The 15,738-nt window shown below is 43.1% G+C and overlaps 1 protein-coding gene across 2 annotated transcripts; it reads right to left on the reverse strand.

Moving 5' to 3' along the window:
• Positions 1-7,909: 7,909 nt before the first annotated feature.
• LOC311140562 (homocysteine-responsive endoplasmic reticulum-resident ubiquitin-like domain member 2 protein) lies at positions 7,910-15,243 on the reverse strand. Of its 2 annotated transcripts, XM_084175677.1 has the most exons (9): positions 15,139-15,243; positions 13,960-14,345; positions 11,535-11,612; positions 10,976-11,092; positions 9,769-9,929; positions 9,474-9,599; positions 9,006-9,326; positions 8,772-8,889; positions 7,910-8,595 (listed from the first exon to the last, which is right to left on the reverse strand). In XM_084175677.1, exons 2-9 carry the CDS (start codon positions 14,104-14,106, stop codon positions 8,416-8,418), a joined length of 1,248 nt encoding a protein of 415 aa, XP_084031803.1. In that variant the 5' UTR covers positions 14,107-14,345; positions 15,139-15,243; the 3' UTR covers positions 7,910-8,415. The 2 variants fall into 2 exon arrangements, with proteins under 2 accessions (XP_084031803.1, XP_084031804.1); XM_084175678.1 differs by lacking the exons at positions 13,960-14,345; positions 15,139-15,243 and having other exon boundaries at positions 10,976-11,157.
• Between the last annotated feature and the right edge of the window lie 495 nt (positions 15,244-15,738).

The raw sequence follows: 15,738 nt of genomic DNA on the forward strand, positions 1-15,738 counted from the left end.
ACGTCTGAGGAAAATCAACGGATTTCCATTACAGATTCCTAACTCAACTGCAATGGGTCCCTACAATGGGAAAGTCAGTTATAAACGTCAGACCCATCGCTGCTATATCTGTCAGAGTCTGGACCATCAGGTCAGAGATTGTCATAATGTTAAATGTTGGAAATGCACTGGCCTGGGCCACAAAGCAAAAGACTGTACTGAAGAATCCATGTGCAGCTGTGTGGAGGTGAAGGTCACACCTTCTTCCAATGTCCAGTGTCCTACGCGGGCATGGTAAGAAGAGGTCCAGCCTCTAATCCAAGACCTGATGAGGAGGGAGGAAGAGAAAGTGAGCCCGCAGCATCTGACCCAGCATCCTAGACCATCAGCGAGACTACAACTCGCGCTGTGGCAGTGTGTGCTGTCTCTTCTGCTTCTCCAGGAGCTGTGACAGAGAGTGAGCCCAGGAGAGAGAGAGTCGAGACGGCATAAGACGAAAGAAATGGAACTAGTAAGGTCGACCACCAGAGCCCTGAAGCAGACGTCACCCACCAGTCCTCCAACTCCATCCCGAGTGACGGTGAGGAAGAATGTGACAGCAGCGAGGCCAAAACTGAACATGAGAGAGATGAAGACCACACCTATGAAAGTGCAGCGACGACCCCGCAGTTCAACAGCAAAGAAGAGGTGAGCCAGAGTCCCTATCCCTGCCCCTCTTCCCCTCCATCCCTACCTCCCAATGATGGCCTGACTAACAGCACTCCCATCATTACAGAATGTCTGAAAATACTTTATTTATTACAAACTACGGACAATGTCAATATTAAAATAAGAGAGATATAACCCCTGAGAGACTATATATGTTTGACGCTTTTTGTTAAGTTAGTAATTACTATGGTTAAAAAATTATCAAATAGATTTTGATGTCTAGAAAACAAAGATATGATAAATTAATTGAAGTTTGAAATACAGTACCAGTCAAAAGTTTGGACACACCTACTCATTCAAGGGTTTTTCTTTATTTTGGCTATTTTCTACATTGTAGAATAATAGTGAAGACATCAAAACTATGAAATAACACATATGGAATCATGTAGTAACCAAAAAAGTGTTAAACAAATCAAAATATATTTTAGATTTTAGATTCTTCAAAGTAGCCACCCTTTGCCTTGATGACAGCTTTGCACACTCTTGGCATTCTCTCAACCAGCTTCATGAGGAATGATTTTTCATCAGTCTTGAAGGAGTTCCCACATATGCTGAGCACTTGTTGACTGCTTTTCCTTCACTCTGCGGTCCAACTAATCCCAAACCATCTCAATTGGGTTGAGGTTGGGTGATTGTGGAGGCCAGGTCATCTGATGCAGCACTCCATCACTCTCCTTGGTCAAATAGCCCTTACACAGCCTGGAGGTGTGTTTTGGGTCATTGTCCTGTTGAAAAACAAATGATAGTCCCACTAAGCGCAAACCAGATGGGGGAATACAGTATGGATCTGTTGGTCACAGATACCTTTAAAAAAAGGGAGGGGCGTGGATCAGAACCTGTCAGTATCTGGTGTGCAGCGCGATACATCTCCTTCATATACAGTTGATCAGGCTGTTGATTGTGGCCTGTGGAATGTTGTCCCACTCCTCTTCAATGGCTGTGCGAAGTCGCTGGATATTGGCGAGAACTGGAACATGCTGTCGTACTCGTCGATCCAGAGCATCCCAAACATGCTCAATGGCTGACATGTCTGGTGAGTATGCAGACCATGGACATTTTTTTTGACATTTTCAGCTTCCAGGGATTGTGTACAGATCCTTGTGACATGGGGCTGTGGATTATGCCAAAACATGAGGTGATGGTGGCGGATGAATGGCACGACAATGGACCTCAGGATCTTATCACGGTATCTCTGTGCATTCAAATTGCCATCGATAAAATGCAATTGTGTTCATTGCCCGTAGCTTATGCCTGCCCGTACCATATCCCTACCGCTACCGAGGGGGACACTGTTCACAACGTTGACATCAGCAAACCGCTCGCCCACACAACGCCATGCACATGGTCTACGGTTGTGAGGCCGGTTGGATGTACTGCCAAATTCTCTAAAACGACGTTGGAGGCGGCTTATGGTAGTGAAATTAACATCATATTCTCTGGCAAAAGCTCTGGTGGACATTCCTGCAGTCAGAATGCCAATTGCACGCTCTCTCAACTTGAGACATCTGTGGCATTATGTTGTGTGACAAAACTGCATGTTAGAGTGGCCTTTTATTGTCCCCATGCAGCTTAATCAGCCTCTTGATTTAATTTGGTACTGTCCATATGTAGCTTGTTGTTGGTCACAGGTCCAGGAATGGCTGAAGAATTGCAACATTTACCTGGAGCTAACTCAGCAGATAGCACTACTGGGTGATTTGAAAAGTCATAGTCAATCGATCAATAATATAATAATACTTTAGCAAAAATGTTTATCTTTAATTTACAATCTGTAGAAAGGTTCAGAACTTTTGTGAAACATCACAGCACAAATATATGACAAATAGAAATCCAATATGGATGGTGTTAAGAGATGTTGTAACCAACATCTTGACAAAAGTCCACAGTCACTGGCTGGCAGGACTGCTTGCTGTGTCCAGTCTGCACAAAGAGCAACAATCTCAAGACCAACAGGGCCCAAGTCTCCATGACCCTGTGCTGTGATAACAACTACAGTAGTAGCTAACCTCAGTTTCCTAAATGCTGATCAAATGAACCCAAAATGATTAAGCCTGGCTCGCAGTCGGCGTTCCAATTCATCCCAAAGGTGTTCGATTGAGTTGAGGTCAGGGCTCTGTGCAGGCCAGTCAAGTTCTTCCACACCGATCTCGACAAACTATTTTTGTATGGACTTCGCTTTGTGCACGGGGGCATTGTCATGCTGAAACGGGAAAGGGCCTTCCCCAAACTGTTGCCACAAAGTGGGAAGCACAAGATCATCTAGAATGTCACTGTATGCTGTAGCATTAAGATTTCCCTTCACTGGAACTAAGGGGCCTAGCCCGAACCATGAAAAACAGCCCCAGACCATTATTCCTCCTCCACCAAACTTTACAGTTGGTACTATGCATTGGGGCAGGTAGCGTTCTCCTGGCATCTGCCAAACCCAGATTCATCCGTCAGACTGCCAGATGGTGAAGCGTGATTCATCACTCTAGAGAACGCGTTTCCACTGCTCCAGAGTCCAATGGCAGAGAGCTTTACACCACTCCAGCCGATGCTTGGCATTGCGCATGGTGATCTTAGGATTGTGTGTGGCTGCTTGGCCATGGAAACCCATTTCATGAAGCTCCCGACGAACAGTTCTTGTGCTGACGTTGCTTCCAAAGGCAGTTTGGAACTTGGTAGTGAGTGTTGCAACCAAGGACAGACCATTTTTACGAGCTACGCGCTTCAGCACTTGGCGGTCCCGTTCTGTGAGCTTGTATGACCTACCACTTCGCGGCTGAGCCGTTGTTGCTCCTAGATGTTTTCACTTACAGTTGACCGGGGCAACTCTAGCAGGGCAGACATTTTACAAACTGACTTGTTGGAAAGGTGGCATCCTATGACGGTGCCACGTTGAAAGTCACTGAGCTCTTCAGTAAAGCCATTCTACTGCCAATGTTTGTCTATGGAGATTGCATGGCGGTGTGCTCGATTTTATACACCTGTCAGCAATTGGTGTGGCTGAAATAGCCGAATCCACTAATTTGAAGGGGTGTCCACATACTTTTGCATATATAGTGTATCAACCTTACAGATTCAATACCAGGCTCCAACCAGCACACCACTACACTGCATTGTTATTTAAACAACTATGATCAGGGCAGGCAAAGGTTAGGAAAATGTGTTTCAGTTTCTTTTGCCTGCTCATAGTTGGTCAAAGTCACATGATGCACACCAGATGATAAATTAGATTTTTTAAAAGGGTAAAGTGCCCCTTTAAACATAAATTATCAATATCAAAATGTTTGGTGAGGAAAGGAAAGAAAGGAAACCTCCATCAGTTTTGCCTGGTAAAATAAAGGTAAACAACCTTGAATAATAATTATTGCTGATTGGTGAATATGAGGTATTTTGTTGTTTCCTCTTCAGTTTGGAGTGAGCAGTAATCACGCTGAGGGCCCCTGCCAGCCAATCACCATGCCACTGTGCCAGGGTATCTCCTACAACCTGACGGCCATGCCAAACCTGCTGGGACACAAAAAACAGGCGGAGGCAGCCGTTAAGATGGCTCAATTGGAGTCTGTAGTCAAATTGACTTGTTCTGTGGATATCCGCTTCTTTCTGTGTTCTGTTTATGCTCCCCAGTGTGTGGAAGGGCCCTTGCAGATCCCTTTGTGAGAGAGCCAAACTGGGGTGTGACAGTGTGTTGAATACGTTTGGGATGTCCTGGCCTGATGATCTGAGCTGTGAATCCTTTCAGAGGAGTCATGCGTGAGAGTAGGTACCGACACTGTAGTCATTTTTAACCCTTATTCAAGTCACCACTTTTAATAAATCAATAGTTTCTCCAAGTTGTATAATTCAGTAATACCTTGGAAAAAGTACATGGGCCAGTAGTGACTGCAACAATGATTTGGCTTTTATTATTTTGCTACAGACCCAGCAGGGTGCATGCTAGCGGTATCGTCACCTTACACAAAAAAGGTTACAAACGCTAATTTCAGTACTGTCTGAGATGTGTACAAAATTTTTTACTCTAAAACATTGTATACCTCTTTTCACAGGATGACAGTAATCCCGAGGTGTGTTTTAAAATATTTGTTTCTGAAGACTGAGGAGTAATTATTTATATGTAGCAAGTGAATGATACCTATAATGTGTTTAATGAGGAATGTATGAAGAGAAGTGGGAGTAGGTGGATAGGTGGCAAGTGGAGATTGGAGAATACTACCGTTATCCTATCAAATGCTTGTGTGTTTTGGTCTCCACAGCAACTCACGGCTGAGAAAATCCTGGTCAGGCTGAATGAACTTGGTCACTCTGTTCGGGACCAATGTTAGTTGTGGTTTCTTGAATTTAAAGCATTATATATGATGTATGTGTGTATTTCATTTATACATGTATGTTCTTGTCTACTTCAATTGTAGCACTGTCTTCAAACTGCCCACATATTGTTGTCTCTAGAAGATGTATCCTTCACCTGTTTCTGTTTATAGTTCACTTTTATATGAGTTTATTTATTCATATTTCTTCCCCCAAAACCATTTTTTTCGTGCTTGATAGCAATACTTTATATTTATTTACTACTTTCTGAGCTATATTGTGGACCCACTGAGGCCCCAGTAGGCTCCTTGGTTGACAATGGTTTCAAAAGTGTATCAGCCGTCAATCCTTTCTCCTTAACCAGATCCTTTCAGAAAGACAAATCAGGCAAACTGGATGTGAAAGAATTTCACAACCTAAAGAACTACGTGTCTGTTACCAAGAGAGAGTACACAGAGTCCTATGAGTGGCAGAACCCAGGGTTCGACACCGAATACCAGATGAAGAATGCCCTTGATGTCCGTGGTAGGTCATGTATCACTGTTACAATCAAAGGATGTATTTATGTTTTGTTGATTTTCTCTTAATTTACTGCACAATGATTTGGTTTTGATTGTAAACATCCTGACCTGATAGTGAAACTGAACTCTTGGTAGAGTATATTTGCCGATAGAAAAAGTAAATGATAATAAATCCTCCGTCATATAGATCTCAGTTTGGACGATGAAACCTTCAAAATACTATGGGACCGGTACAGCTCTGGTGGAGGGATCAAATACGATGACTTTATGGCCATTCTCACAAGGCTCAAGATCCTGAAGAGTAACTCTTTATTCACTCTGCAACAAATCCCTGACTTTCCAATCAACCTACTACATCTATATATATATATATATATATATATACAGGGCCTTGCAAAAGTATTCATCCCCCTTGGCATTTTTCCTATTTTGTTGCATTACAACCTGTAATTTAAATGGATTTTTATTTGGATTTCATGTAATGGACATACACAAAATAGTCCAAATTGGTGAAGTGAAAAAAATAACTTGTTTCAAAAAATTCTAAAAAATAAATAACGGAAAAGTGGTGCGTGCATATGTATTCACCCCCTTTGCTATGAAGCCCCTAAATAAGATCTGGTGCAACCAATTACCTTCAGAAGTCACATAATTAGTTAAATAAAGTCCACCTGTGTGCAATCTAAGTGTCACGTGATCTCAGTATATATACACCTGTTTTGAAAGGCCCCAGAGTCTGCAATACCACTAAGCAAGGGGCACCACCAAGCAAGCGGCACCATGAAGACCTAGGAGCTCTCCAAACAGGCCAGGGACAAAGTTGTGGAGAAGTACAGATCAGGGTTGGGTTATAAAAAAATATCTGGAACTTTGAACATCCCACGGAGCACCATTTAAATCCATTATTTTTTTAAATGGAAAGAATATGGCACCACAACAAACCTGCCAAGAGAGGGCTGCCCATCAAAACTCACGGACCAGGCAAGGAGGGCATTAATCAGAGGCAACAAAGAGACCAAAGATAACCCTGAAGGAGCTGCAAAGCTCCACAGCGGAGATTGGAGTATCTGTCCATAGGACCACTTTAAGCCGTACACTCCACAGAGCTGGGCTTTACGGAAGAGTGGCCAGAAAAAAGCCATTGCTTAAAGAAAAAAATAAGCAAACACGTTTGGTGTTCTCCAAAAGGCATGTGGGAGACTCCCCAAACATATGGAAGAAGGTACTCTGGTCAGATGAGACTAAAATTGAGCTTTTTGGCCATCAAGGAAAACTTAAGTACTGACCTGAGGAATACAAATTAAACAAAAAAATCACATGAAAGTCATGGCAGTCCTAATCCCTGGTGGACAGACTACATCAACATAAAGAATCTGACCAAATTACACAAGATTTTGGTTCTGGGTTAACTGAGATTATGACAGTCCACAAAACCACTTTTATGAGTTCTGTATTGTTCACACCTAAATAAATCCATGATATAATTGTCAACATAGAGTACATCAAAGGGATCATTTTATCAAAAGATGCGTTCGCTGCATTCAAAACCAAATGTAGACTATTTATCTCAATGGATCTCAACAGTCCTTTCTGAAGGTGGATATCTCAGTGAAGGTAGTGTCGTGGTCAATCTGTCATTGGAGTTTTGACTTCTGTCATTGTTGTCATTTATGTAATTATGTCACTGATGGATTCCATTATGCTGGTTTTGTGACATAATACATGCTGTTACAGGCATATGATTACATGCCATTTCAAAAGGATCTCTATTGTTACAGGGCTCTGTTTGGCTGGTACATTTCCCACTGTTACTATGTCACCTGCACCAGATGAAAAAGAGCACTGAAATGTATGAATGCACTCTGTTACTACCAAAATCTACGTATGGGTTTGTCCACGGAGCAGTGCCACCAGTCATGTTTCTCCTGCACCTGACATTGACCGCATGAAAAATAGGAAGAGTCTGCCAGGCGCGCCACGTTGAACTTTTTTAAAAGCACCGAACCACTCAGGCTCAATGGACACCGACAAGGCCCTAGCATTCACTGATTACACAGACAGCTAAACAGTTCTGTTCTAAAAATCAGTCAGAGCTTTTTTAATATTTTGTTTACAATGGCACCACCTGTAGGACAATTAGAGAACCTCGAGTGTCATTCAATGGAACCAATCCTATCAATTGAATGAAGTAGAATTCCTGAGTTATCTAAGCTGTTTCACGAATAGAATATTCATTATAGGATATCTATGGTTACAGGGCTTTGACTGGATGATTAAATTCCACTATGTCAACTGCACCAGATGAAAAAGAGCACTAACTTCCATTTAGTACTCCCAAATACAGTAGGTCAAATAGAGAACATCTCACTTGTCCTTCAATTGAACCAATCATAGAAGGCAGTTCACACATATGAAACCACAAGGCTTTTATTCAAAAACCCATTTTGTCAGGAATTAAGATGTATATACTTATATGTAAATAGATAATGCTCATATACACAGAGGGAGAAACATATGTGCTACAGTCACTGCAATATTCATACACATTTAGGTGTGTATGTCCTTTCCTTTCATCTAGTCTCAAAAAAACAAAACAATAAATGCAATGGCTGTATTACTGCTTAAAATGGAAGACCCTTCGAGGCCTTTCAATGCCACCAAAATCTGAATGAGCAGACATGATCAAAGGAAAAAGGTGTGTGTACCGGTTTGTATGCTCAAAGCAGAGAAGCCTCGGGAATATAAAGCATCGTTAGCTTGTTTAACATGGCATAACATGTTAGTTTGTTCGATGTTCATTGATTTATTCAAGACTTCTCCCACACTGCACACCTCTGCTGTGCAGCTCTTTTTACAGTCTTTTAGTTGGCAGCATGGGAGTTTGTTGGTGGGGAGGAGGGGTGTCTCCCTCCATGGTTTAGTTGGCGGGTTGGGGGGGTCCCTCTGGGATGAGGGAGGTGAAGAAGGTGCTGATGAAGGACCAGGCGGCGGCCAGGAAGCCGTGGTGGCGGGGGGCAGCGGGGGCTGCCGGGTCCTCTGGGCCTTCCTCTCCACTGTCGCCCTCCTCATCCTCCAGCCCTTCATCCATGATCCGCTCCTGAAATGGAGAGAAACAGGATGAGAAAAAGAAAGAGAATAAGAGAAGGACCATCGGTTTGAAAAGCAGAAATGGAGAGAGAGAATGTGGACCAGCTTCGACACAGAGACAGATCAGACAGAAAAACATAACCACACAGACAGAGATGGGGTCCTTCTTAGACGGGGAGCACCCACCATCTCCTGGATGTCCTGGTGTCTCTCTGCCTCATCCTGATGAGCTAACCCCGCTCCTCCTCCACCTCCTCTGGGGTTCTGCAGCTCTGGCCTAAAAGGGAACCAACCAGCCCTGTGCCTAGTTAACACACACAATCACAAAATGAGTATCTCACACACAGATACAAAGTAAACAGGGTCCTTCAAAAGTATCCATTCTAATGTCAAACTGATAGTGTACAGATGAGAACTCACAAGAAGACGAGCAGCATGGCGCCTATCACCATGACGAAGCGGCCAAAGGAGGAGTAGAAATACACGATGCTGAGCAAGATGGCGGCGCGGGAGACCGTGTACATCCAGTCCAGCCAATCACGGTTCAACTCGTCCTCGTCAAGTACGGCCCCACCCTGGGCATTCATCTGGATGTTGGGATTGGCCGGCCTGTCCTCTGGGATGGGGTTAGGGGCGGGGTTAGGCCCCCGGGGAGGCGGAGCTTCATTGGGCTGTGCGGGTTGGGGGGAGAGGGTGGGACTGGGGGGGGAGGGGGGCTGTGAGGCTGCCACTGCTGCTTGACTGGGAGAGATTGGGGGAGAGAAAGAAAAACATAAATAAGTCTTACCGGATAGAAGTTAGTGAATATAACTCATTCCCACGTAGAGAAGTCTGTGGTCCTTACGGGTTGTTAGGATTGGGCCCTAAGTGCAGACGACCCTGACTTACTATTGCATGTAGTAGTGGCGTGCATACATCTGCTGCCACCAGAGGACCTGCATGGGCATGTACATGGGGTGGGGGGGCACACCTGCAGCCATACCCCCCTGTACTGGGACCTGCGTCCCATCTGGCCTGTGGAGGAAAAACAAAGTCACACACGCATTCAAAAACCATGCACACACAATATTTTCTGCATCCCCCCCCCCCCATCTTTTAAAGTTTTAAATTGAACTTCACTTCATTTCCTGACTAGGTAGAAACGGAAGTAGAATTGATCCCAATACACGAGAACAGTGCTTACCATTGCGTTATAGCAGTGGAGGTAGGATTTTGAGGGTTAAATTGGGGGAAGCCTCCACGATGCCTTAGTCCATCATAACTTCCTGCTACTAAGGAGGAGGCGGACTGACTGTCCTGATTTGGTGTCGTGGCTTGGGAGGTGGAGCCAGCACTGTCTGAACTCTGAGTGACAAGACATACACCAATCATAAACCAGCAAAGTAGGAAAGAGGAATAACAACTTTTACTCACAAAAAAACATTAATATATTGGTTAAAAAAACAATGCTACTATGGGAATAAGGACTGCTGCAAAGTAGGGCTGGGCGGTATACCGTATTTGACTATATACCAGTATTGATGCACGGTCAGGTTTGGGTTTTTACTTTACCTTGTATAACGGTATTTCAATGTTTGTTTTGTTAAATGTGTTATGCCATTCCACCGTGTGTAATAATGTCAGTTTTTATAGTTTACTCAGTTTGCTACTTGAGTCGTCTCTCTCCTTCCACACACACCAAGACCCGCCCCGTCACTCAAGGAGAGCAGTTTTTGCGCTACCACATGTCACAACAACCACTTGAAGTCAATGCTTCAAGTCAATGCATGGTCAATGCTGCAGATGTTGGTGACAACGGTGCTGCTTTCCATAAGCATTCGGTATATCCTAAATCTGAGAGGAATAGGAGAAGCATTCATATTTTAGCTACATCAAAGCTACAGTAAGTGAAAACATTTAATGTAACATTAATTAGGGTCCAATGGGAAACACTGACCAACACTTTGGTTCCTACCCTGTCACAATAACCCCTCCCTTGCTTTTTCATTCATTGTGTCAAACACTGGATTCAAAGTGCCCACTATATTCCAACTTTTGGTTGAAGTTTCATTGAATGTACAAAGCCTATTAAAAACACTTAGAATGTATGTGTTGCCACCCTAGGGTCATGCACTACTAATAAAGCATATTTAAACTTTTATTCAAAAACCTCCAATACCGTAAAAAAATTTAAAAATATTGTGATATGATATTTTGGCCATATCACCCAGCCCTACTGCAAAGACAACTAAGGGATACGTTCCAAGTCACCAAGTAGAAATGTATCATATAGACCCCACCCGACTCTCCATTCCACATGACAGAGCATTCTGTTATGTGTTCTAGACATTTAATTTATATCTGATTGAATTGTTGAGCTCCACAGAATGACTCCACACCATTGGACGTACCCCAGAGCTGGAGCTGGGGTCAGAGGTCACAGGGCTGGGGGCGGAGCTGCGGGGCGTGGGCGACGCTGGGGGGCTACGGGAGGCACACACCAGGTGCATCATGTGATAACCCTCCTGCTGTTGGCGGAAATAGAGGGTTGGATGTGGGGGGAAAGGAGAGGGGCGTAATTAATCATTTGATTCTGTTTTGGTGATTGGAGGGAGTGAGAGAGAGAGAGGGAGGGAGAGAGAAGGGGGGGGGGGGGGGGGGGATTTCAGGGAAGAGGCTAGAATTCAGGGACAAAGCCAACCTCAACAATGTTGCTTACTACATCAGATCAGCTATTGTTATACCGTCACAGTCTTTTCTGCCTCATGCTCACCCTCTCTCACAGACACACAAGGGGGTGAGCCCTATGCAATAAATGGTCAGCAGTCAGTCTGTTATGTTGAGTGAGGTTTCTGTGATATTGCATACCAATTCTAACATTTCAGATATAGTGTTAGTCCACCATCCTCCCAACTTCTCGACCATATGCCACAGTGGAAAAACAGAGACAAGGTCGAGGGTGGTGTTTACCTTCCTGAGGACATCCCTCAGCTGCAGGTGGTCCTGGAGGAGATGACCCGAGTATACCAGCCGCTGATCCTTGGATGACTAAGACAACACAACTGTCAGTCTGAGAAAGCCTATGTTGCAGAATACGCTACTAGAGCATTTAAAATCACATAGTTTGGGCTGATAGGCCCCAAATACAAAAATTATGGAAATGTAACATGTCTCTAGCTCTTAATTTTGCAAGAACAATGGTGCTGAAAGTATATCAACAAGGTGGTGGGGTAAGGCAATATTTATTGCACATACATATGTATGTTTATTAATACAGAAGTACTATTGTAACCATAGACCTAAATGTTTCACTGATCTGATACAGTGACAGTACATGACATCAGTAACAGAATAGGCTTTGTACCTGGGAGGAATCAGCTGTCTTTAGAGAAAACATGGTGTGGGATAATATGAAGGTGTGGGGTGAGATAAGCATTCCTCAAATCCCCAGGTTTCCATCCAACCTTTCTATGTGAGTAAAGTACATGTCGGATAAAACATGTAATGACAGGCATGATGAAACAGAACGTTTTTCGGTAAACTTTCCAAATTCCGACAAAACAAAATACGCTAGACAAGGTGGGATCTTTTTGTGTCTGTAAAATGAATTAAGGCTTAACGTCGGTGGAAATGCTTTTATGCGCAAATATTGATATAATAACCAACATATCAAAGTAAACTTGGAGTCACGCGATGCAGTTTATTAGGTTACAGATTAAATAGGTTATGATGAACTTCACAGGGTGATTAAAGTGCAAGGTGATGAGTTTAATGCTCCTTTCCAATAAATATTGAGGGTCTTATTCTGGTGACATGATAATCAATGCTTGGCTTCCGTTTGAAAAATCTAAATAATCTCATCAAGTAGGCTATACGTGCACGTGCGCTTGCTCTGTTGGCTAGAGCGCACGTGCCAATACCAGAGTGGGCACACTCGCTATATAGCGCAACATTTTTTGTGAGAAAACCACCAGTAGAGTTGAAAATGCGATGGAAACATTTGCCAATTGCACGCTCCCTCATAACTTGAGACATCTGTGGCTTGTTTCTTCCTCAAATTCTAGAGAAGTAAGTCTACTTCAATACTATACTGAACAAAAATATAAACGCAACATGTAAAGTGTTGGTCCGATGCTTCATGAGCTGAAATAAAAGATACCAGAAATGTTCCATACACACAAAAATGTTATTTTGCTCAAATTTTGTGCAGAAATTAGTTTACATCCCTATTGGTGAGCATTTCTCCTTTGCCAAGATAATCCATCCGCCTGACAAGTGTGGCATATCAAGAAGCTAATTAAACAGCATGATCATTACACAGGTGCACCTTCTGCTGGGGACAATTAAAGGTCACTCTAAAATGTGCAGTTTTGTTGCACAACACAATGCCACAGATGTCTCAAGTTATGAGGGAGCGTGCAATTGGCATGCTGACTACAGGAATGTCCACCAGAGCTGTTGCCAGAGAATTTAATGATAATTTCTGTACCATAAGCCGCCTCCAACATCGTTTTAGAGAAGTTGGCAGTACGTCCAACCGGCCTTACAACCACAGACCATGTGTATGGCGTCGTGTGGGTGAGCGGTTTGCTGATGTCAACGTTGTGAACAGAGTGCCCCATGGTGGCGGTGGGGTTATGGTATGGGCAGGCATAAGCTACGTACAACGAACACAATTGCATTTTATCGATGGCCATTTGAATGCACAGAGATACCGTGTCGAGATCCTGAGGCCCATTGTTTTGCCATTCATCCGTCGCCATCACCTCATGTTTCAGCATGATAATGCACAACACCATGTTCCAAGGATCTATACACAATTCCTGGAAGCTAAAAAATGTCCCAGTTCTTCCATGGCCTGCATACTCACCAGACATGTCACCCATTGAGCATGTTTGGGATGCTCTGGATCTACGTGTATTACAGCATGTTCCAGTTCCCACCAATATCCAGCAACTTCGCACAGCCATTGAAGAGTGGGACAACATTCCACAGGCCATAATCAACAGCCTGATCAACTCTATGCGAAGGAGATGTGTCGCGCTGCATGAGGCAAATGGTGGTCACACCAGATACTGACTGATCTGTTTTCCCAATCATGTGAAATCCATAGATTAGGGCCTAATGCATTTATTTCAATTGACTGATTATATGAGCTGTAACTCAGTACAATCTTTGAAATTGTTGCATGTTGCATTTATATTTTTGTTCAGTATAATTTGCAGATACTTTTACTGTGGTTATTCCTTTGAGAGTTAGGCCTAGAGCAGAGCTGGAGCAAAAGCCTGCACACCCAGTAGCTCTCCAGGCGGACGGTTCCCCTTGCCCTATCCACTCCACTTAGATAATGGAATGGTGGGGATGAGGAAACAAAAAAAAAGCAGTACCCACTTACCGGCTTGCTTGGGTACACATTAGAGATGTGACTCTTCAGTTTCTCCACCGTCCAGTTGAGAAAACAGTTTATTGTCTGGTCGTCATACTTCTGGTTGGGGGCCTTGATGACTAAGGTGACGGGACTGTCAACTGCTCCTGGGTCCATGGTTCATATTAATGGGTGTGTCCAGGGGATGGGAGAAGACAGTGCTCGCCTCCTACACCTGAGGAGGAAGACTCCCTCAGATCCTCTTCATCATTGTGACCACAAGTCCAGCTCAGCCAATAACTGTGGTGGACAGGGTAATTTCCCCTCTAAAGAGCTATCATTGGTGGGGAGACAGTTCTGTGTCCAATCACGATGTGATCCTGGTGGAGAGTGAAGCAGCTATGCTTCTTGGGGTTCTGTCAAATAGAGAGAAAGTGATTGAGATGATACTTCTCAAACATACAGTTATTAATCAAATCTTTTTGAATGTCCTTACTTGTGGTACTAGCTAGGCTCCTCAAATGTATTGACATGCACAGATTGAAATATCACACAGTGACAGTCTGGAATTGTTTATGTCAATTTATAAAAAACAGGGATATTTGCTAGCTAGCTAGCTAATACTTTTAAATGCTTTTATAATGTAATTAATGAGTGATACACACAGCCAGTCCTGATGATCATTATGATATCCTATGTATGAAGAAAACATTGTTGCTCAAGTGCTTAGTCAGCATTTAACTATATTCAACAGACAAGTCACGGATAAACACAGACACTGGACCTCTGACACCCCTGACCTAGCTAGCAACAATTCAGGGGGAGACATTCGAGTCTTGACTTCAGAACACCTGTCGCGTTGCGTCATACAGATGACAAAACGAGCCATCCAGCCAGACACTAGTTAGCTAGCTACTTGTTTATGGTTTACACTAGCTACCAAAACTAGTCTATGTTGAAAATAATTGTATGACAACTACTTTGGCATATCTGACAAATAGACGTTAGTCTCACTAGCGTTGTGCTATCAAAACGCCAGAGATTAGTGTTGCTAGCTACCTAGACTAGCTGGCAGATGTAGCTAGCTATTAGCCAAACTAACGTTACGTTAGCATATCATGAAACGTTTGTTTGCTACTTGTCTTGATAATACGAACGTCATGACAGTACCAGGGACGGGAGGTTTATTCATACACAACGTTAACTTACTGTAGATGTTTTGAGTATTTTCGACCCCTTTTTTGACTGCTCCTTGCCAGTTCGACTGTTTTTTTTTTGGGTGAGTCGGGCCGCGGGCGTGATACCGGAAACTACGTCATAATATTACGCTGACAGCTAGTGGGTGCCAGTCATAGAGCTAGATAGAGGACACTATAATAACTCATAGGTGTTAGTCGTCCAACGAAAGTATTTGTAAATATATTAGAAATGTTGATGAGAAATGTTCAAATGTACAATCTGGGAAATAATCACTTGAGCATTTGTTTTTCTATGTTCTGGGTGGATCTTCGGATTTGGTAGGGACATCCATCTGCAAGCTTGTGCTGTTCTTTTTATTTTTGATAGTCCAAGATTCTTCACTAATGAAAAGTATGTGATGAATTTGATTATAATTGCTAAATATTACATCCATAAAATCCATTTTTTAAAGAAAAAAACATCCTATTCAATATTTTGAAAGGTATATTTAAATAATTGCTTTGCCACATTGTATACTATGCCCTGTAAGAATAAGAAGGTACTGAAATCAATTGATACTCTTAAGCTTTTCAAATGTCTTTGAATGTAAAAGTCCTGTAGGCTATGTGT

This window comes from Coregonus lavaretus, assembly GCF_964263955.1.
Source record: "Coregonus lavaretus genome assembly, chromosome: 13".
NCBI classification, from domain to species: domain Eukaryota; kingdom Metazoa; phylum Chordata; class Actinopteri; order Salmoniformes; family Salmonidae; genus Coregonus; species Coregonus lavaretus.

Bases quoted from the DNA above. Each gene is read 5' to 3' on its own strand.
- LOC311140562 (XM_084175677.1), bottom strand. From the start codon at position 14,106: ATGGACCCAGGAGCAGTTGACAGTCCCGTCACCTTAGTCATCAAGGCC. The intron at 11,613-13,959 runs GTAAGTGGGTAC...GTGTTGTCTTAG, and splicing joins ATGTGTACCCAAGCAAGCCG to TCATCCAAGGATCAGCGGCT. The intron at 8,890-9,005 runs GTGAGTTCTCAT...TGTGTTAACTAG, and splicing joins GCCATGCTGCTCGTCTTCTT to GCACAGGGCTGGTTGGTTCC.